The sequence below is a fragment of the Thermothelomyces thermophilus genome, chromosome 5 (genome assembly GCF_000226095.1).
Source record: "Thermothelomyces thermophilus ATCC 42464 chromosome 5, complete sequence".
NCBI lineage: Eukaryota > Fungi > Ascomycota > Sordariomycetes > Sordariales > Chaetomiaceae > Thermothelomyces > Thermothelomyces thermophilus.
The window spans coordinates 2,948,741-2,968,615 of NC_016476.1; the positions used below are offsets into that span (position 1 = coordinate 2,948,741).

Below are 19,875 nucleotides of genomic sequence, written 5' to 3' on the forward strand. Positions count from 1 at the left end.
GTTTTCGTCCTGCCTATGTGTCGCGATCGCGGATGCCTAGGCAATAATTACGTAGCACTCGGTTGCCACCCAACTTACTCTTTTATGTCTCTTGCGCAGATATGCCACATGCCTCGGTGTCCATGCAGATCATAGTCTGGGTGATAAACTCCTGGGGACTTGGAGAGGTTTGCGGGGACGGCGCCTTTCGCAAAGCAGGCTTGAGTGCCATTCTAACCAGCGAGGTACGAAGGTAGGAGACGGCAAGACCAGTTGCGCAGTTCGGACCTCCAGTATCAATCAAGAAGGAATGGGACTCCTCACCGGAGTAGCGCTGACGCTTTGGAACACATGGAGTGCTCTGCTTTGTAGGTGCCCATCGATGGGTTCACCTCTCGAGCACTCATTCAACAGTATGTCGGCCATGGGCTAGTTCTGAAATGACGGGGAAAATCAAGGGGCTACCGCAAAACACCTGTCGTACCTCTGAAATGAGAACACAATTTCCCTCTTTATAGGTTATGGAATATCCGTTCTGATACAAGCTGCTTGGTCGTAGGAGAGTTCCGGCGCTTGCTCAAGCCACGACCGAGTAAGGCGGTTAGTCTCCACCACCCCGAGGTGAAGCAGCAATGCCGCCCGCACATTTGAGGATCCCCCAGTCGTTGGCGATGCCTTCGTCTGGTGTGTCGGGCTGGCGCGTTAGCATTCGAAGACAAGATGGCGGGAAACAGCGGTAGCGCAGAAGCCATACCCAGGTTGAGAGTCGACCGGACGGGGCCGCGGCCGCCCACCAACGGCTCGCAGGAGCAAGTGAGAAGGTGCTCTACTTTGCCCGTCGGCGTGTATATTGTACAATCGGTACAGTAGTTGGAAAACTTGCCACTGGGAGCGCGAACAACGTTAACATCATCTCTAATTACACTCTCTGCACACGTCTCAGCTGTATCGCAGGATCTGGGCTTACTACACCTCCCACCGCATGCGGCCGCTAGTCTGGTCTAGGCCGATGCACATGGTTAGGTCAAGTTCGTTGGCCGACTCTGTGTAGGTGCCATCGTCTTCCGGGTGGCAGCAAGTGGCGCCGAGGAAGAAACTGCGAACAAGGCCAACGCCAGTGCAGCTGCGCGAGAAGTTGCCGAAGGCGCTGGAAGCGGCTACGGTCGCGAAGATGGACGCCACCCAGACGAAGAGAGAAAAGGGAAAGCGCATGTTGCCGGGGACGGAATTATGGAGCGAGCGGTCTGTTATCGTTGGAGGCGAGTTCAAGGTTGCGAAAGTCGGCTTCCCGGGAGCTTCGAGGTAATGGAATATAGTGCCTTAGAATTCGTCGATCCATTGATACTGGCGAGTAGTTACCCAGATGTTGTTCATTTGAGCAGGCGGCCAGTCGCACTGATCTCACTGGGAGGTTGGTCTTTCCTAGCATGGCCAAGCTTCTTCAGATGAAAGAGTTGACGGCTGTAACTCAGGCAACAACTGTAGACTCGCCCGCGGCAAAAGTTCATTCCACGGATCATTACCACTTCGGCTTCTGGTCGGCTCTTGCTCATGGCGTAGGCGTAATTAGATGCCACTTGACATGTAGTTTGCAATTTCTAATTACTCTGGACGCTTCTAACAGCAGGGAATGGCACTGGCCTTATTCCACACCAGGAGGATTGTAGTGCAAGCTCTTTCAATCGGAGTCGTATACTAATAGTTATTACATTATGTTCAGGTTGCAGCTCCCTCTTTTTCGCGGAGTGTGACAAAAGGCTCTAATCACGGAGAAGGCATCATGTCCTCGACAAGTACCCTCGTCCCTTGCGTCTTCAGATAATACAGCAGAGGAACCTCGCTGAGATAATCGACCACGAAATCTTGGTGTAACCTTAGAGCTTGACTGACGCCTCGCAGAGAGTCAGTTTCCGAAGTGGACTAGTAATTAATGTAAGGTTGTTGAACAGGGCAAGCCAATCGCCCCTTCTTTTTCTCATCGATTTCAACCTTGAGACGGAATGGGGAAGAAAGAAGTCCTCAACAACGAGACGGGTTCAAGGGTTAGAAAGCTCCCACTGGAATATTCGTTTTTAGCCTTGGACAAATGCAGGAGTAAACATGAGAGGACTGGTAGAGAACAGAGTCTTCTAGTCTTGGGATTGGTCCATCGGGGTAAGTTACACCGAGCTGGCGATTGCATTGTATTCCAATGGTTGTTGCCTGAGTCACCGCTCTTCGGAGCGCGTACTGTGTAGTGTAGTGTAACCATAGTGTAGAGGCTAGAATACTGAGTCATCCGATGCAGTATGGATAACGGAGTACGGAGTAGTTACGGAAGTATAGTGTAGAGAGATTCCAGGCTTTCCCGGTTCACAAGGGTAGACCGATCGCCAGCTCCATGCGCATCTCCCGGAGAGAGGCAGTGACTGCATGGGATTCCAACATACAGAGCGAATAGATGCCTCAATAAAAGCTACATGACACTACTATGTAGTGTACGAGAGGAAAAGCTTAACTAGTTAATCTCTTGTCTGCGTGGCGTGGAAAACTTCTGTTTCGAGATGTTAGTGTAATCGCGGGACGGAATTAGCCGTGGCGTGAGATTGTAATTCCAGAGCTTTTCCGCAATCGAGATTGCTGGTGCCCCTCGTCATTTCCGCGCCCCTGCCAAGCTTGTGGCTTGGTGGGGCAACTTCCTGCATTGGTTCCCTCAGCGGACAAAAAAGTCAAGACATGAAACTGAACTGTCCAGATTATCCGTACTTCCCTGCCTTCTATTCTAACTACCTCCTTCCAGCTCCTCGAGGATGGATGCGCGGATGTCATCAAGCGGCTGGGTTGGAGTGTGGAATCCGAATTTTCGACATGAGATAAGGTTTTGAGATCACCTCGCCAGTTTGAGACATTTTAGATACGCTGTTGACGTAGTGTACACAGCACACTCGTGACAATGCATAACTCCGCAGTAACACCGCACTCAGCGATTGGGCCCCACGTCTGACGACGCTGCAGCGTCGCTGTTTTGTCCCATGCAAGCCGCCGTTTCCACGGTCTTAACGTTGTTCATGGATGTATTAAAAACCGACCGGCCTTCTCCTGGAGCTGTTGTGCTCTGGGAGTTGACCCGATTTTCAGGCCCTTTCTTTGGGGGTGGGGGAGGGGGGGGTAAGTTGTGTGCAGTAGGGGGAGCCTTGAAGTCGGGCGGCGCCAACTGGTTTCAGAGGTCTCAGAATGGATGGCCAGCATGGATTGACCCCGACCCTGTAAGCGACTTCCCATTCACAACAGCGCCAACAACCCCAATCCTCCGCAGATGGCCTTGTATTAGTGAGATCTAGTGTACCCTAGTGTACATTACACTACACTACGCTAGTGTACGAATTACGTAGAACGGGTGGTGGCATGGCGGAGAGAGGGACTGCATTGGGTTTTCTGTTCGTTGCCCGCGTTTGTTGGGTTGGTTTACCTGCACGGCCCGGCTCCCAAGTTTAGCCAACCTGCTCCACCAGCCACCTTCGAGGAGAAGGTTGCTCTGCCGATCCCCTAGGGGCCCAAGGGTCAGAGCTTGTGAACAAATCGATTACTATGTAAAGAACAACACATGGGCTCTCGCACATTGATAATCCGATGCCATCAGAATAGTCTTCACTTCCCATGTCGACAATCCGGACAGAGGATCCGAAAAGTGGCCCGAGACCCTGGTAGTTACTCCGTACTGCTGTTAACTTGTTAGGTAGGTATGTTGGCAGGGAGCTGTGCCTCTGATATCACCATTTGGTTCCCAGTCCTCCGTAGATAACCTGTGCCCTGATTTTGCATCTTTTTTTTTTTGGGTTTTGGGGGGAAGGGGGGGGGTGGGCCTTCGATAGGTCCAGACTTGCAGCCATCCTCCGCTCTGAATTTCCGTTCCGCACTTCCATCCCCCTCTCGCTCGCTTGCTCCGTGTCGCGCGCTAGCCTCTTTTTGTAATTTGCTCCCTCTCGAGTCGGTTTTTCCTGTTGATTCTCGCAATACTGGGCGCCATTACGCCTTTCAAGTCCCTTTTCTTGCACATAACATCATCCTGTCGGCAGTCACTCGTTCGCCGTCTCTTACGCCAACCCTTGGGCCGCGAAGACGCCCACATCCCTACATTCGTTACTCCGTACATCCGCTGCAATTCATTCGACTTTCGTTTCGACTTTCGTTCCCCAGCGCCCATCAAAAAACCTTTTCGATTTAACGAGAAACAACCTACCTGACGACCTTTCCAATCGCTCGACCACGTTTGCAGCTCTTCATAGACCCCGGTGCTGTTGTTGCGCCGTCCGTTTCGTTTCGTCCAGTTGTCGCAACGCGGCCCCTTAACGTTATTTCCTTACTCCGGACCCGATTTCTTGACCAGCCGCCCTTGTAAGACGCGCGCTTTGGCACCCAGGGGCTAGGCGCTCACATTTCGTGTGATCGTCTCAAGCCACCGAACATCTCACCTCACCGCACATCCGGGACAAGCAGAGGCAACCGCATCGACTACCGTCCTCCGTGCGGCTCTTCTCCGCTTCGCCGCAGGCAGAGAGAAACAAAGTACAGCTACGACGTAAGAAACCTCGCAACACCACTTAGGACAGGGTCTTGTGCACCTACAACCAACGCACGATCAGCGCTTTTGTTCCTCTGGAGGCTGTATCATGCCAAGATGATGATCTACGAGAACCCGTTACACGATGCCGTTCTTCCCGGGCCAGGCTCGCCGCCAGGCATGACGGCCTCCAAATCTTCCAAGTCGTCGTCGCTCAGCTCGCTCCCTTCGGATGATGACAGTGTGCTCGGAGATGTCGCCCACTTCGAGGATATTGGGCTCGACGATGGCCAGCCCGATCCGCGAACCGCATCCGACAAGCACATCAAGATGGCACCGCATCGCTACGGTCCCTCCTTCTCCTCCGATCTTCGCGCCGTTGCAAAGCGTCCGGCGTCAGCTTCGACTCCGCGGTTGCAGTACTCTCGTGAATCTTCAAGAAGCCGTCAGAATCGCGATGTCACGCCAGCGCTTAAATCCCGCCCGACTCTAACCCTGCAGAGCCAAACTCGCACCACAAATGGTCGCGACGCCAGCCTGGGGGTTCTCCCGGAGCCCGCCACACGCCCTCTCCCGTTTCGCACTCTTGGCCGACAACCCTCCCAGACATCCCTCAGCAGACACCGAAGTCCGAGCCCTAGCCTATCTCTCTCTCCCCGAAATCCGAACATGATGATGAAACCACGGAGGAGTAGCTGGCAATCGAACAGAGAGCGCAAGACGGCGTTGGAATTGGAGATGGAGTGTGATGAGGACGACGGAGACGACATCCCCGAAGGTCTTGTGCTAGACAACGTTCCTATCTCGCCGAGGCCGCCGTCGGAAAGGTCCAACAGCCGCCCACCATCCAAGGCGCCATCGCCGGAGCGACCGCCTAAGGAGCGAGTGCGCAGTATAGGAAACGGGACGCCCGCAGTTGCCGTGGCCCAGGGGTCGCTCCGCTCACCTACCTGGAAGTCGGAATCAGCGCTTTCAACCATGAGCTCGGCTGCTTCCAGCCGCGTCTCCAGCCCGGTGAGCTCGAGGGCCAAGGGCTGGTCCGCCGCGCTGGCTGAGCTGAATGCGGAAGCCAAGGCGCTGACCGAGAAGCTGGAGGAGCATGCCGAGAAGATGGAGCAGAAAGCGCAGCAACGGTCCAGCACCGGCTCCATGCCCAACACGAGAAGGTCATCAGACCCGGAGGTCAAGCCGAGAGTGAAGTCGGCGATGGCGGAGCTGCCTCCTTTGCGTCGGTCCAACATCATGATCGACCCTCTCCCGATATCCAAAGAAAAGGAGGCCGTTCTTTCGCGCACGCGCCCCTCGTGGCTCCCACCCAAAGACCCCGCGGAGGAGCGCCGCCACTTGAAGGAGTACCAGAAGATGATGGCGCAGAGCCTCGAAGCCGAACGTCGCCGTCAGGCCGCCAAACGCGCCCGCTCCGAGTGCCGCGATGTTGCCGCTGACAGCATCATGCACATTTGGGAACGCGAGATCATCCCTCGGTGGAATGAGGCCATTCGCGAGCGCAGGACCCGAGATATGTGGTGGAGAGGCATCGCGCCGCGCAGCCGGGGAGCTGTCTGGACCCGGGCGGTTGGAAATGAGCTCGGCCTTACCAAGACGTCGTTCGAGGCTGCATTGCGCCGCGCTCGGGAAGCCGAGACCAGAGCCAAGTCAGGACACGGAAGCGCGGAAGACATGCGCGCGGTGGCGTGGTTCAACGCCATCAGTGAGGACGTGCGGGAGCGCACATGGCCGGATTTGCGCATCTTCCAGCCGGGAGGGCCACTGCACCAGAGCTTGATCGATGTCCTGCGCGCACATGCAATGTACCGCAGCGACATCGGATATGTCCCAGGCTGCAATGTGGGTTTTTTTCCCTTCTCCTGCCTTGCACTGAACGTTGACCGAACAGAGCTGACACATCGCAGACCATCGCGGCCCTTCTGCTCCTCAACCTCCCGACACCGACAGATAGCTTCATCGCGCTCGCTAATATTCTTAACCGACCGCTTCCCCTCAGCTTCTATGCGTCGGACACCGGCGCCAAGAATTCGGCCTACAACCTCGTCCTGCACACTCTCCTCCAAAAGTCGTCCGCCCTCCACGACCACCTCACCAAACTCGCCGGTGCTGACCGCAACCTGGACGCCTTCCTCGAGAGCGTTTTCACTGGCCTCTTTACCCGCCACCTCGCCCTCGACGAGGTCACGCGCCTGTGGGACGTGTATGTGTTCGAGGGCGACGCGCTGCTCGTGCGCGCGGCCGTGGCGCTCCTGCTACAGCACGAGATGGCCCTGCTAGCAGCCGGATCCGTCGCCGAGGTGCAGGCCGTGCTGCTCGGCGGGTCGGTCGTGGTTGTCCCCGCGGCTCCCGCTTCTCCTTCGGCCGACGGCTCGGCCTCCACGGGCGGGGGCGCGCGCCTCTCGGTAATCTCGCCGCCGCCCAAGAGCCCGCGCGTTGTGGGCGGACAGGGCGATGAGGAGAGGTGGATGACAGCCGTGCGGGAGGCGGGCAAAGTCTAAAATTTCCAGGGGCTTGACCTCGCTGGATGAGGCTCCTGTGGTTCGTTACGGTATAAAGCACAACGCAAAATGAAGTATACATACAGCGACAGAGTTGCGGCGTCTTAAAACAAAGCGAGTGGTTTTATCGGTCCTTCGGCGTTGTTCGGCTTCCCTTGGGCTCTATTTCCTCCGTTACCTTTTTTTTTCTTTGGGTAGCGGGCTTGTGGCTGAGGCCGAGATTTCATCCGTTTATTTATTCCTTTTTTTTCTCTTCTGTTCTTCCTTATTTTGGGCACTGGCTTTCTTCGATCTTGCTATCTTCTCTTCATTTTCCTAAGCTTCTTACTTCGTTCTACTGCCCACCTCTTCCAAGGCTACCATACCCGCCTTTGTGGCTGGCTGGGTTATTGTTTATACTTAATATTCGACGGTGCCACCTGGCGTGGCTGTTGGGGCGAGTGTTTTGGGGTGACCTTTTATTTTAATTTTTTTTATCTTTCTCTGTTTTCTTTCTCGGTTGGGGGAAGCAATGAGGAATGCGGTAGAGGCTGGGTTCTCCCTCGGCCTCCGCGCGTGTGGGCTCTCTGGGCTGGGCTGATGGCAGCGGACCTCTTTTACTTTTTGATGTGTCTGTCAGAATTAAGAGCTGGGAGCGGGATCATGTCTGGAGTGTGGACCGTTCTCTTAGAAGAGATGAGATTCTTTGATATATAAAGATGGAATCATGAAGACTAATCCTTCCGTCCTCCTTTCGGCCTGGTTGCTTGGAACTTGCCGGTTCCGGCATGCACTTGATGTTTCCGCTCCGTTTATGTGGTCGGTCTGTGTGCAAATGACGCTGTTTTCCACGACCGCTGCTGGCTCACTCACCCCTGGCACGTTAGTACACTGTCCAGAGTAAGAGATTCCTGTACGCAGGATGCATTCCTAAATCCTAAATACTACATATACAGTACGTCCGTACTCGGTTTTTGTCTGCAACGTGAGCCGTCATGGAAGGATACCTTGGCATGCAAGTTTGTTCGGAAAAAGATGCGACAACCTCGGATTATGAGCAGCCTAATACTTCTAATTAACCCCATCAAAATGTGTAATCGTCCAGCCGCTGAATATCGTGTCATGTTCCCGTATTGGCATAAAGAATAGAGGTTCAAGAATGGAACCTGATCTAGCAACTCCCATGTCTCCCAAGATCTAGCGCCCCGAAACGCCTTTCCTTTTCGCTGTCAGATGGTTCCAGCGAGCCCCGTCTACGTCGGTCCTCTATAGCTTGTTCCCAAGCGACTCTTTTCCCTTGGCATGACCTGCCTGTTGGCTCCAGGGAGATGAATGCCCCGGGCCATGACGCAAACGATGCATGACGCTCAGATGTCCCAGACCAATTCCACTACCTCATCGACCGCCTGCGTGTTGGCCTCGTCCCTCTTGGAGCGATGCACATACAGCTGCCTGAACTTCTCGCCCTTGCCGAATCCGCCGTCGACCGCCTCCAGCTGATAGCTCTTTTTCTTGTCGTCGGGCAGGCGCGGACGGAACGGCCCGTAAATGAAATCGAACCTGCCATCGGCCTCGTCGAACGTGCTCTCCATGCGGTCCAGGTCGATCTTATCGATGCCGTCGCGATAGACCGAAATGCTGTAGCCATTGGCCAGTAGGGTATCTGTCCCGAAGCGCCAGCGCTGCAGGAAGCAGTCGCCACACACGCGGGCGATGGCGGCCATGATAGACACGGGGGCCTGGTACCACGACTTCCAGTGGTGGATGCTCAGCACGCGGCGGCCGCTCTCGAAGAAGCCGGCGGGGTTGCCGCGAATGTCGTTTTGGTACAGGTCGTCGACAATCGTCAGCTTGGTCGTGGTGCGTGTGTACATGCAATCTCGGAGCATGCCGTCGCCCGAAGGCACGACGGTCTCGCGCACGCAGTCCTCGAGGTGCGGATCGAGCTCTCTGGCGAGGGGGACCGAGAGGAAGGTGCCGGCGCCGCCGTAGGCCATATAACCCCATATCTTGATGCTGATCCAATTGTCGGCTAGTGCGCCTAACCACGCGGGCTTGGTATGGTCATGCTCGCTGAGGGCAACCGAGAGGGGGTGCAGGGCAGGGAAGAAGGTGTCATCATCGAGGACGCCGAGCCACTGGGTTTGCGGGGTGGAGGCCTCGAGCATGTCGCGGATCAGGAGGAAATGAAGCTGTTCGACGGCCGCCGGGCGCTTAGGCTTCTCATCTTTGGTGTTCTTGCGCGGGAGGGATTCCTTGAACCTCGGGGAGACGATGGTTGCATTGACCTTATGATCGCGATACTGCGCCTCGAGGGCCTTGAGGTCGGGCTTGAGAACGGGGTCATCAGCGTCCGCGACCACGGCAAGCAGCTGGGCGCCGGTGTCGGCAAGCCAGTGGGCGAAGACAGGAAGCGACTCTTTGACGCGCTCGTACGTGGACGCAATGCCGAAGAGGAGATGGCCGTATTGGCCGTTAGGTTCGGGAAACGCCGGTGGCACCTCGAGGACAAGCGGCTCACATGGAGGCGGAGCCTCCCGCGAGCAGTCGGCGTTTAGGTTGAGGTTGGTGGTGCTAGAAATGAGCGGGTCCTTGATGTTGCCAAGGGCATTGCGGTCGACGTCGCCGTGGAGGGGCTTGACGCAGCGGCGCGTGTACACGATGTTTTCCGTCAGGCCAAGATCCTTGCTGCGCAGGAACTCCCAGTCGCGACCGCAGAAGTCGGAAGATGCACTTCCGGTTCCGCTCGCGCCGGCCTGACTTTGTGACCCGCCTGCTTCTGTGCTCGACGTCTCGATCTCTGGGTCCCGTTGGGGGTCTTTCTGGCCGGCTCCGGCATCGTGGTCCCTCAGGCCATCGGGGAGGTGAGGCAGATCGATCGGATAGCCGTTGTGCAGGCGGTGGGCAGTTAGGAGGAGAATGCTGAAGAGGAGGGCAACCAAAAGGGCGAGATAGGTTCTCGCAGAGCATTGATGGGCGAGCATCATGAAGCCGGCATGTCGTCGAGGTCAGAAATGGTCCGAGGCAGGAGGATGCGATGGCCGCTCTGCGCTGGAGCCTGGGAGAGAATCCAAGAAAGAAAAAAAAAATACGAACACGCGACGAAACAGGAAAGCGGGCGAAGTTCAGAGAAATGCAGTGAGCGAGGAAGGCACCGAGGACTGTGGGGGGCCACTGAGGAGTCTGTCAGGGACCTGAACCTGGAAACCTGAACACAAGGAGCGGCAATCAACGCCTATCAGGGCAAGAGGGACGAAATCAAGGACGCCCTCCTCGGACTGGATATTACATTACGGTGCCCATCATCCCGCAGCTCACCTCTTACCTACGCCGTAAGACGTTGGACTAGCTCGCACAGCACACGGCCGAGATTCGAAGATTGCTACTTAATCCTCCGTGTCGCTCGTGCACATCGACGATGTCTTGCCATGTCCTCCCGCCAAGCTTCACAGTAGCTTAAATTCCACGGGGATCGCTTGGCACACCGTTTCGCCGCTACATTACACTACTAGTACACGATCGAAACCTTACGCAGTATTACTCGGGTAACACCCCCTAGCATTTCCTTCCACGTAACATCTGCTTCGTCTTGATTTCGGCGGAACACGGCAGTGGGGTTCCACACTGAAACACAGCGAGCGCACTGGATGGAGCCCTGCAGCGACCTACCACAGTTAAGCCGGGACCCACGCGGTCGGGGTGATCGCCAGTAATTAATCGGCCTGGTTGAGACAAAAGACGCTGCAAATGAGAGGTGGCGCAGCACATCCCTGTACTGTACACTACGAGTAAATATCCCTTCGTAGCGCGGACTAGGGTAGGGTACACGAGGGGGCGATTGGACCTACTCGGACGAATAGAGAAAAAAAGATAGCAACGAAGTACGGAGTAAGGGGAGTCAACCCATTTTGACAAGTATTCGCCTTTCCAACACTGAATATTGAAGGAGCGCTGAATGGTGCGCTTCACCTTGGAAGCACGACCGGAGAGTTACAGCGACGCAAATTGCATGCATTTGCTTGCGTACCTGGTAGGTAGAGTACGTACCCAGCTGTGTTATGAACGCGTGCCATGTGCAAGTCGGAGCGATTATATTCCGTATACGAAGGACCTGCACAAGTTATGGGATGTGCTCGGTCGAGTCGTGCATACACCAGCGGCAACGCATTCTGAAACAACACATGTACACATACAAGGCCTTTTATCCTTCGCGTTGGACACGCAGCATAGCCATTCATGACCATTTCTGAGACGCCAGTAATAAAATAGCGGACCGGAATCAACCGCGGCCAAGTGTCTTGAAGGATACTTTCAGAACACAAAGCAACGGGAAACCAACTAGCTTGCGAATTCCGCTGTATCCCACATTACCTGATGATGGAATACATTGTATCATCGAGTACCCAACCGCACCCGGTGCTGTGACGTCGAACAGTCAAGCGGGTGGGGCGATCGACCGCAACGGGGCCATTCTTGGCTTCTAGTGTATACGTCCGTACAGCGTACCGACTCAACCCCTGCTTATACTATGTAGTTTGTGGAACTGTCTATCGCAACGTTCTTCCCTAGTAGGGGCAGTCCTTGTAGTGAAGCCTAAAGCCGAAGGAAAGCACCGATAGGCAACGAAGGATAAAAAGCAACAATGACAAGATTGATATATTCCAAATATATTAATGTGTTACACTCTCTTGCAAAGACAATCGGCATTCTGTCAATAATTTCTTTCCTGCCCGTAGTATGACGTTAACGGACTAAGGTGAGGCGGACAGTACCTTATATGAAAACGTCTTCATTCCCTTGCAGTGTATCCCCCCATCGCAGCACAGCCCCACAATCAAGTTTCACGTTCGCTGGTTGACCGATGGGTTTTCATTAACCTGCGGTGTTGATCCTTAGCTGGAGAGGCAGCAAATTTACTTTACACGGTCCGCTAGAGCCAAATTCCCGGCCGATCTTCAGAAGTAATTGGCCAAGTCGATGTGGCCGTCAGTTTCCAACAGAGGAAAGAGATTGAGAGCGCCAAAAGTTCGCTCGGCGTCAGGATCGAGGGAGTCACCCCCCGCGACCGAAAAGTCTGGCGTGCCGGACATGTCGGCCAGCCCGAGGAGTGTCGACTCAAAATCAAAATTGAACCGCGGTTCCCGGTTGTCAAGATGACCCGAATATGCCTTGTCTGACCCGTCACTACCCTTCCGAGGGCTACTACTTTGCCGGCTCCGAGATAATCCTCGATCGCAGTTGTTGCCTACCCGCGTCGTCCGAGGAATGAGGCCAAACAGCTGCGACGAGCTTTCTGTTCTCTGCTGCCGCTCCTCTATTTCCCTTCTTTCGAGGTACTGAAGTGCTGTGCTGAGCAGAGATTTGGCGATAAGGGAATACTGTACAGCGTGGGTGTCTGCTCGAGCGAAATATTCGAGGGCGGCAATGGAAGCTCGACAATGTTTCTCGATTACGCGCCCGAAACCGCCCATGAGACCCATCCCAAGCACAAGCGATGAGGCAAAGAGCCACGAACTGGGACTGGACTAAGTAGCTGTGCTAGGAAGTGGGCGAGGATGACTTACACGACGACTGGAGCACGGCGCGTCATTAGGCCTCGCTCAATGAGGCTCTGTACCGGTTCGACCATCAGGATTGCCGCGTCGATACAGGCGTCAGCCAGCTTCGCCTTGCTCGTGAGGCACCTGTCCGCAAAAAGGCTCTTCTCCGACAGCCTCCGGTGAAGCTCGACCATCAAGAAGGGTCGTGAGACGAGGATGACAGCATAGTAATAATTTGAGAGGACCTGACAGGCTCCGTTAGCCGTACCAGGTGGGTCACCGGGTAAAGCTTTGTCAACGGTTTCCTTCAGTCGTTGCAGCCACCTATCGGACCAGTCTCGGAGCTCCCGCGATATTCCCTCGGTCAGCCGCGGCGATATCTTACGGCGCGAGTAGACTTCCAGGACGATAGCCTCGATTACCAGGAAAATCTGGGCGGATGCGTTCAGCAGATCGAATCTCTCCTGGCCGTCTTCGTCTTGTGCCCGGTATGGCACCGTGCAGTCAACATCCGACGTGGCCGGGGGCCGGCCCATGGATGTGCTCAGAAACAAGTCCAACACTCTCAGGCTCTTCCAAAGCCGGTCTCTCAGACGGTGAACATCAGGACCAAACCTCACATTAACGGCCGTTCGGTGGATGCCGATGGAATAGGCTGCTCGAGCCGCAATGCCAAAGAAGAGGAAGGCCCCGTTGATTTGGCAAGCACCGAGCGAGTAGAAAGTGACGAGGATGAAAGCCTGGACGCTGGCAACGCCCACGTTGCCGCTGAGGCTGGTGAATGCGAGATTCCGAGCATACTCGAAGTAGAGGCGGGCAGTATGCTCGTCCGACCTTTGACAGCCGATAGCAAGCACCAGGTAGTTCACCGCCGATGGGACATCGACGGCGGCATCGCGTGGGCGAGGCTCCTCGGCCCAGGCGGCAATATCATCAGCTAGACGCGCATTGTCAAATATATCAATCAGCCCTGCCGTCACATCGATGTAAGCAGCCACAGTAGGGCGGATGGGAATCTTGATTGCAGGCGGCTCAACCCCGTAAGTACCAGATTCTCCAGGCCTTGAGTAGACGTTCGCAAGGGCCGAGTAGCCGCTGGTTTCGGGGGCAAAAGCCTCGGCGTCGACGCGGCTCGTGACCAGTCTCCGGACGGTCTGGAAAAAGGAAAGAGGCGCGCAGTCCCCGATGAAGATCAGTTTGCCTTGGGCATCGCAAAGAAGACGAGCCTCGCGGGGGACTTCTGTCTCTTCGTGCTCCTCGAGGGCGGCGAGGACGGCGTTCCTGGCTTGCTGTTGCGCAGGGCTGGGGTGCAAAATGGACCCCGCGCTTGAGAATGTGTCGCCTTCGCGGGTGGCACCGTCAATCGGTGCGAGAGTGGATGACGACGTCGTTGGTTGGCGAGGGTATGAGTCCGCTTCTTGACCGCCTCGTCCGGAGGGGACGGAATTTGATGATGACCGTGGGGTCGGAGCGGCAGCAGAGAAGTCCTCAACAGCGACGTCGTCGGAGCGGGGCCTCGGTCGGCGGCGGCGCGGAGCGGTGTAACGGCAGCTATCCGCCTGCCGCCGCCTCACACAGTATGCGCATGGACGGGCGCCACTGCATTTGATCTTTCGCAATTTGCAAAGATCGCAGGCGTTGGCCACGCGCGTGCGGAGTGATCTGGTCTCCATGGCAGAAATGACGAGCAGGTCCGAAAGGCAGAGATCGAATTAAGCTGAGGGAACTGAAGCTGGCAGGAACTTATTAGGCGCCCCCACCTGTGCCTTCCAACTTCCGAAATTGTATGTATGTATGTACAATAAATTCCCGTTCCCGTCTGTCAGATCCCTAAGGAGGCCGAAGTTCTTGGGTTGTCCCACAAAACAAAGGATAATGAACAGGATGAAGGTGAGAGGAAAGGGTGCTTTCAAGTACCCTCGAATTAACAATATTCTCATCACATCAATTAGACAGTGGCTGGTTCCTATAATTAGATGATTGGTGGCAAATCGAGACTCGGATCTATGAACTTGGATTCCGAGCAGCCTCAAGACTGCAGACTGAAATTCGATTGGGTAGCAAGATGAAGTAAGTAGTGATAAGTAAACAGAAAACACTTGATATAATTCAAAGACAAATACAAGACCAAGAAAAGAACCTCTAAAAGGTGCCGTTTAAGACCTGCCCCCCAGTGCTTTGGTTACGCGGAGCCTCTGGGTTTCTTTCCAGCTCGCAACCATCGAGGCGATACACGAGTTTAATCTGTACCTCCACGAGAAGTTCAGAGGAGTGCGCCGAATGCCATGAGACAGACTGAATGGGAACCCAGGCAGGCATTTGATTCAATGCAAGTGTCAGCTAATTATCCCCGGCGAGACAAGTCTCAACCAAACGTCTTGAAGAGATCACCCGCATACTGCACAACTAAGCCGCCATACTTGACCACATCGTCCTTGCTCTCGGCACGGTTCATATCCTCGGTATACCTCCTGAGACACTGCTCCAGCGTCTTGCGTGACTGCTGCATGCTCTTGGTAAGCCTGTACCTGGAATCCCTCGCCACCACCGCGGCGCGCGGAGTGCCGGCACCAGCGCCCTGCCCGCCCTCCGTCGCGCCCTCGGCCGGGTGGTCCCGCTCCGCCTGCTCCCGCCGGTCCCCCGCCAGCAGCAGCGCCACCTCGCCGCTCAGCGCCCCGACGTCCCCCGCCAGCTTAGTTAGCGAGTTGAACAGCATCGAGTGCCGAAACGCGGCCCGCAGCTCGTCGCGGTCGAGGCGATCGTGCAGGCGCGCGATGTCCGTCCGCAGAGCCTCGATCTCCTTTCTTGGGAGGATCTGATCCTTTTTCGCGGCTCTTCTGGAGGCAGAGGAAGCGGCGAGGCCGGTTTCCAGGGCCTTGAGGCGCTTGTTGATTGCTTTAAGGGTCTTGGTGCTCGTCGGGACAGTCAAGACGTCCCTCTCCGTCTCCGTCGCCGTCGCCGTCGTCTTGTGTGCTGTTGCGGTAGGTTGGATGGGGGATGAGGCTATCGTGGGTTCTTCCTTACTGGGTTGGGGAGTGTCGGGAAAAGGTGCTGTGGCTCTGTCGCTCTTTCTGCTCATGACTGCCGTCGTGGATTCAGCACACTTTTTCCTTCTGGGCTCTTCGGAGGTCTGGACGAAGGGTGGAAGATGGGTAGGGACCGGGTTTGGATAAGCCCTGAATGTATAGTCGCGGTTGGGCACAAGGCCGCCGAGAGGCGTGAGTTCTCTGGGTTCGTAAGCGTGCTGGTGGATGATTTTAGGGTTGGACGGGCCAGGAGCCGCTGGAATCTTGTAGATGCCGTCGTCGATAGGATACCTGAGTCCCTCGTCAGGTCTGTGCTCGGCCCAGTTCCCGGGATTTTTGATTTCATTGGCGCCAATATTCTTGCTTCTCTCCTTCTGATCTTCGTTAATATCCTCTTCCCCTGACATTAGTGCATGAGTTATTTCGTCCTCCTCCTTGAGGGATAAGGGAAGGGCAGGCATGTCGGAAGTCTGATTTTGGATAATAGGACTATGTGCCCAAGGGCTGTCAACGCTCGACCATTTCTCCAGCTCCAGTCTCTTGTCCTCGGACCTTTTAGATCTGCGCTTTCTGTTTTTCCTGACTCTCTTGGCCCTCCTTGCGGTCGGCGATTCCTGGAGATCATTGAAAAAGCCGCGTTTGTTCGAGCCCAACAGGCCGCGATTCGGAGAAGATGGCAAGAAATTGGGCTTCATGTTGCACACCCGGTTGTCGAACAGATCTTGTTGCTGGTCAAACTATTAACTGAGAGATCGAAACGATAAGCAGTCGTCGATGAGACTGAAGGCCTAGTTGAATCTAGCAAATGAGAGAAGAAAAGAGAAACATTAAGGCGCCGCTGATTCTCACAGAAAGGGGGTACTTGAACCGACAAAATAATTTTGCCAACAAGCATCGCTAGTGCTGTCCCTTTAGTGGTTCGAGTTCAAGAAGGAGCAGTACTGATGGGCTAGCGAGGGGCAGCTTGAGGGACGAAGGGCAAGAGAAATCCCGTTCATCTATCAAGTCTGCTGGATCAAGAAAGATTGTCTTAGCCGGAGAGACTTGGTTGGGAGATGGAATTGTGTAGTTTATGGAGTGATAAGGCGGTTGATAGTCGGCATGGGTTGAAAAGCCAGCAGATATTCACATCACGGCGAGACATATTTGAAGCGATCGAACCGAAGCCAAGGTCGGCATCATTCAGGTCGATTTCGACCAGAGTTCACGCTTGGGATGAATAGAGCAAATTCAAAGTCTTCGGTTTAGTGCAAGCGTGTTAATCAGCAAGTTGTGAAAATGTGGAAACGAGAAGGAACCAGCAAAAGAGGAAACGGGCTCGTTAATTAAAGGACCACACTCTCCTTCCGCCAACGTTAGCTGTGCACAGGCATTAAAACAAGAAGGACGACCTATAGGATGAAGAAGTTCAATAGTATGTCCCTAATTCTCCTGCACCACTAGCTACCCTGTATGGGGCCTTCAACGTTTACTTTTAGACGTTTTCCTAATCCTGTCCGTACAGAGCATATAATACTCAACGAACCAAACTTGCTCATTGCTGACTAAACATTGTAAATGGTTTCAGAAATGATTGGTGACTCCCACACATGACCTATATAAACAGGTTCTTCCGCTCCGTGTTTGTGACGGTGTCGTTTGGCGCCGACCGTTGAAGAGTGACGTTTTTTGTCGTCTCCTCGGAATGCTTTGTTTGACTTCCCGTCGCCAAGACAGTGCTTGTCCTTCCAACCCGGTTGGCCGTACCCAGCAATAAAGACGACCACGCCATAACTAATGTTTCACAAGCGCCCGTATTCCTTGTAACGTTATTGTAGCATGCGTCTGGACCAACGAGTTGCCCAAGGGCAGGGGTGCAAAAACCCCACTTTGTTCGCTCCCGCAGCACAGCCCCGTCCGTCCACATGGTTCTTTCAATCCCCTGGATTCCAGAGCTGAGTCGGCCGTACAGGAAATAAATAGGACTTGGCCTGGGTTTTCTGTAATCCGTATTGTGCCGCCCAACTCATATCAATTGTGGTCGCAGCGCCTCACAACGTTACCTCGCTCTTCGGACTCCACACCCCCCCTTAGCCAACAACGGCGGGAATAGTGGGCCTTACGTCAGTTAGTACTAGTTCGTTACGAGGAGGGACAGAAAGAGTGAGCGGTTCTGCTCACGTCTCTCGAAACCCGATGGACACTCAACACCCGGTTCGCCCGGTCTGCACAGTAGCCCCTCAAGCCGCCTTCTCAATCGCATACCCGCAGTTTCCCGTGTCCCGCCTCCTCCGAACGACCCATCGATAACTTTTCCAGCCAGAAGAACGTCCAACAAGCCGATGCCAGTCGACCGAATCTTTGGATCCCTTCGGACGGATAATGGCGCCGACAACAACTGTGCTGCTAGGCGCGCTTCTGCTTGCATCAAGCAGCGTGAATGCACAGCAGGCCAAGCTGCAGGTCAACCTTAATTCTGCTGGTGAGTGAGCACTTCCATCCTGTTGTCTCTCCGGCACAAAGCCAGATGCAAGGATAGCCGCTAACTTGCGGCAACGACAGAGTCGATCAAGTCGGCCGCGAAGATTGTCGCAAAGAACCTGTATTCCTACTACCACGGGAATGAGCCCGGCCAGACTCCCGGTATCCTACCCGGGCCGCCCCCGGGCGGTCCCTACTACTGGTGGCAGGCCGGCGCCATGTGGGGGACCTACATCGACTACTGGTTCTACACGGGCGATGACACCTACAACGCCGAGACGACGCGGTCTTTGTTGTTCCAAGCCGAACCGCCTGCTAACGCCTACATGCCAAAGAACTGGACCGCCTCGCTGGGAAACGACGACCAAGGTTTCTGGGGTATGGCCGCGATGCTAGCCGCCGAAGTGAACTTCCCGAACCCACCCAAGGATCAACCGCAATGGCTCGCTCTGGCCCAGGCCGTGTTCAACACCCAGGCACCTCGTTGGGAGACGGAGTATTGCGCTGGCGGGCTGCGGTGGCAGGTTGTGTCCACAAATGGCGGCTACGACTACAAAAACACCATTGCCAACGCCGTCTTCATGAACATCGCCGCGCGCCTGGCCCGCTACACCAACAACGATACCTACGCGCTCTGGGCCACCAAGGCGTGGGACTGGATCGAGGCGATGGGCTACGTCACAGACAAGTATGACGTCCTCGACGGCGCCCACATTGGGCACAACTGCACCGATCTCAACCCCGTCCAGTTCTCGGCTAATGCCGCCATGCTCATCCACGCAACCGCCGTCATGTACAACTATGTATGTCTTGGTCACTAGCCTCCCCAAATCCTTCCCCCTCCCCCTCTCCCAACCCCTCCTCCTCCCAAAAGAGGACCAGTTCAGTTCAACTGACGTTGTTTCCCCAAAACTAGACCACTGGCGAAACTCGTGCCAAATGGCGACGCCACGTCGCCGGGCTTCTCAACCACACCATCGACCACTTCTTCCCCGAGGGCATCATGGTCGAGCGGGCCTGCGAGCTCGAAGACCGGGTCCAGTGCAACACGGACCAGCACTCCTTCAAGGGCTACATGCACCGGGCGCTGGCGACCGTGGCCGTGCTGGCTCCCTTCACGTACGAGACCATCACCAAGACGCTCCGCAGCTCCACCGAGGGCTGCGTCTCGTCCTGCCTGGCCGACGGCACCTGCGGCTTCCGCTGGAACACGGGCGAGTACGACGGCGACACGGCCGCCGGCCCCGCCGGCCAGGAGATGAGCGCCCTCGCCGCCCTGTCCACCATGCTTCTCGAACAGGAGAAGGTGCTCAAGGGCCCCCTGACCAACACCACGGGCGGCACCAGCCAGGGCGACCCGAACGCGGGGCAGAAGTTCGAGGGCGTGTCGCCGCCGAGGGAGATCACGGCGGGCGACCGGGCCGGCGCCGGTATCCTCACGGCCGTGGTGCTGGCGTCTTTTTTGGGGAGCCTCGTGTGGATGGGCATGGGTTGGTCGGAGAAGTGAAGCGAGGCGCTCCTTTTTTTCGTCGTTGCATTCGTGCGGTTTTGGTTGGTTGCGCAAGCGGGACAGGTGCAGTCGGTCGGTTAACAAGTGTATGAGCGTTCTTGGATCTAGCCAGCGGGCGAGCGGTTAGGATCCAGGGTGGACGCCTCAACGGTATCAGAGAGGGTGATTCTCGGTCTTGCTCTTTGTTTTTTTTTTTTTTTTTTTTTTTTTTGTACGGCGTTGGGGGATATTTGATCCATCCTGCGGGAGGTTCATTGGGTTTGGGACATTTTGTGTTTCAGATCTTGTCAAGGTTCTTCTGCTATTCTGTGGTATCAGTTCGGACTAGGTTCAG

The 19,875-nt window shown here is 55.4% G+C and overlaps 6 protein-coding genes across 6 annotated transcripts; 2 read left to right on the forward strand and 4 right to left on the reverse strand.

Annotated features, from left to right (window-relative positions):
• Positions 1-580: 580 nt before the first annotated feature.
• On the reverse strand, positions 581-1,191 carry MYCTH_2120158 (uncharacterized protein; the record flags this gene model as incomplete). Its single annotated transcript, XM_003665288.1, has 3 exons — positions 581-660; positions 734-864; positions 947-1,191. The coding sequence occupies 3 exons, from the start codon at positions 1,189-1,191 to the stop codon at positions 581-583; spliced, it is 456 nt and encodes a 151-aa protein (XP_003665336.1).
• A 3,228-nt stretch (positions 1,192-4,419) lies between these two features.
• On the forward strand, positions 4,420-7,488 carry MYCTH_2308943 (uncharacterized protein). Its single transcript, XM_003665289.1, has 2 exons — positions 4,420-6,367; positions 6,433-7,488. Exons 1-2 carry the CDS (start codon positions 4,637-4,639, stop codon positions 7,024-7,026), a joined length of 2,325 nt encoding a protein of 774 aa, XP_003665337.1. The 5' UTR covers positions 4,420-4,636; the 3' UTR covers positions 7,027-7,488.
• A 763-nt stretch (positions 7,489-8,251) lies between these two features.
• On the reverse strand, positions 8,252-10,193 carry MYCTH_2308944 (glycosyltransferase family 31 protein). The gene has a single exon (XM_003665290.1). The coding sequence runs from the start codon at positions 9,990-9,992 to the stop codon at positions 8,373-8,375; it is 1,620 nt and encodes a 539-aa protein (XP_003665338.1). The 5' UTR covers positions 9,993-10,193; the 3' UTR covers positions 8,252-8,372.
• Positions 10,194-11,614: 1,421 nt separating this feature from the next.
• On the reverse strand, positions 11,615-14,645 carry MYCTH_2308945 (uncharacterized protein). The gene is made up of 2 exons (XM_003665291.1): positions 12,570-14,645; positions 11,615-12,519 (listed from the first exon to the last, which is right to left on the reverse strand). Exons 1-2 carry the CDS (start codon positions 14,216-14,218, stop codon positions 11,961-11,963), a joined length of 2,208 nt encoding a protein of 735 aa, XP_003665339.1. The 5' UTR covers positions 14,219-14,645; the 3' UTR covers positions 11,615-11,960.
• A 232-nt stretch (positions 14,646-14,877) lies between these two features.
• On the reverse strand, positions 14,878-16,690 carry MYCTH_2308947 (uncharacterized protein). Its single transcript, XM_003665292.1, has one exon. The coding sequence runs from the start codon at positions 16,264-16,266 to the stop codon at positions 14,911-14,913; it is 1,356 nt and encodes a 451-aa protein (XP_003665340.1). The 5' UTR covers positions 16,267-16,690; the 3' UTR covers positions 14,878-14,910.
• A 1,242-nt stretch (positions 16,691-17,932) lies between these two features.
• On the forward strand, positions 17,933-19,538 carry MYCTH_103334 (glycoside hydrolase family 76 protein; the record flags this gene model as incomplete). Its single annotated transcript, XM_003665293.1, has 3 exons — positions 17,933-18,032; positions 18,113-18,834; positions 18,948-19,538. 3 exons carry the CDS (start codon positions 17,933-17,935, stop codon positions 19,536-19,538), a joined length of 1,413 nt encoding a protein of 470 aa, XP_003665341.1.
• Positions 19,539-19,875: the final 337 nt, after the last annotated feature.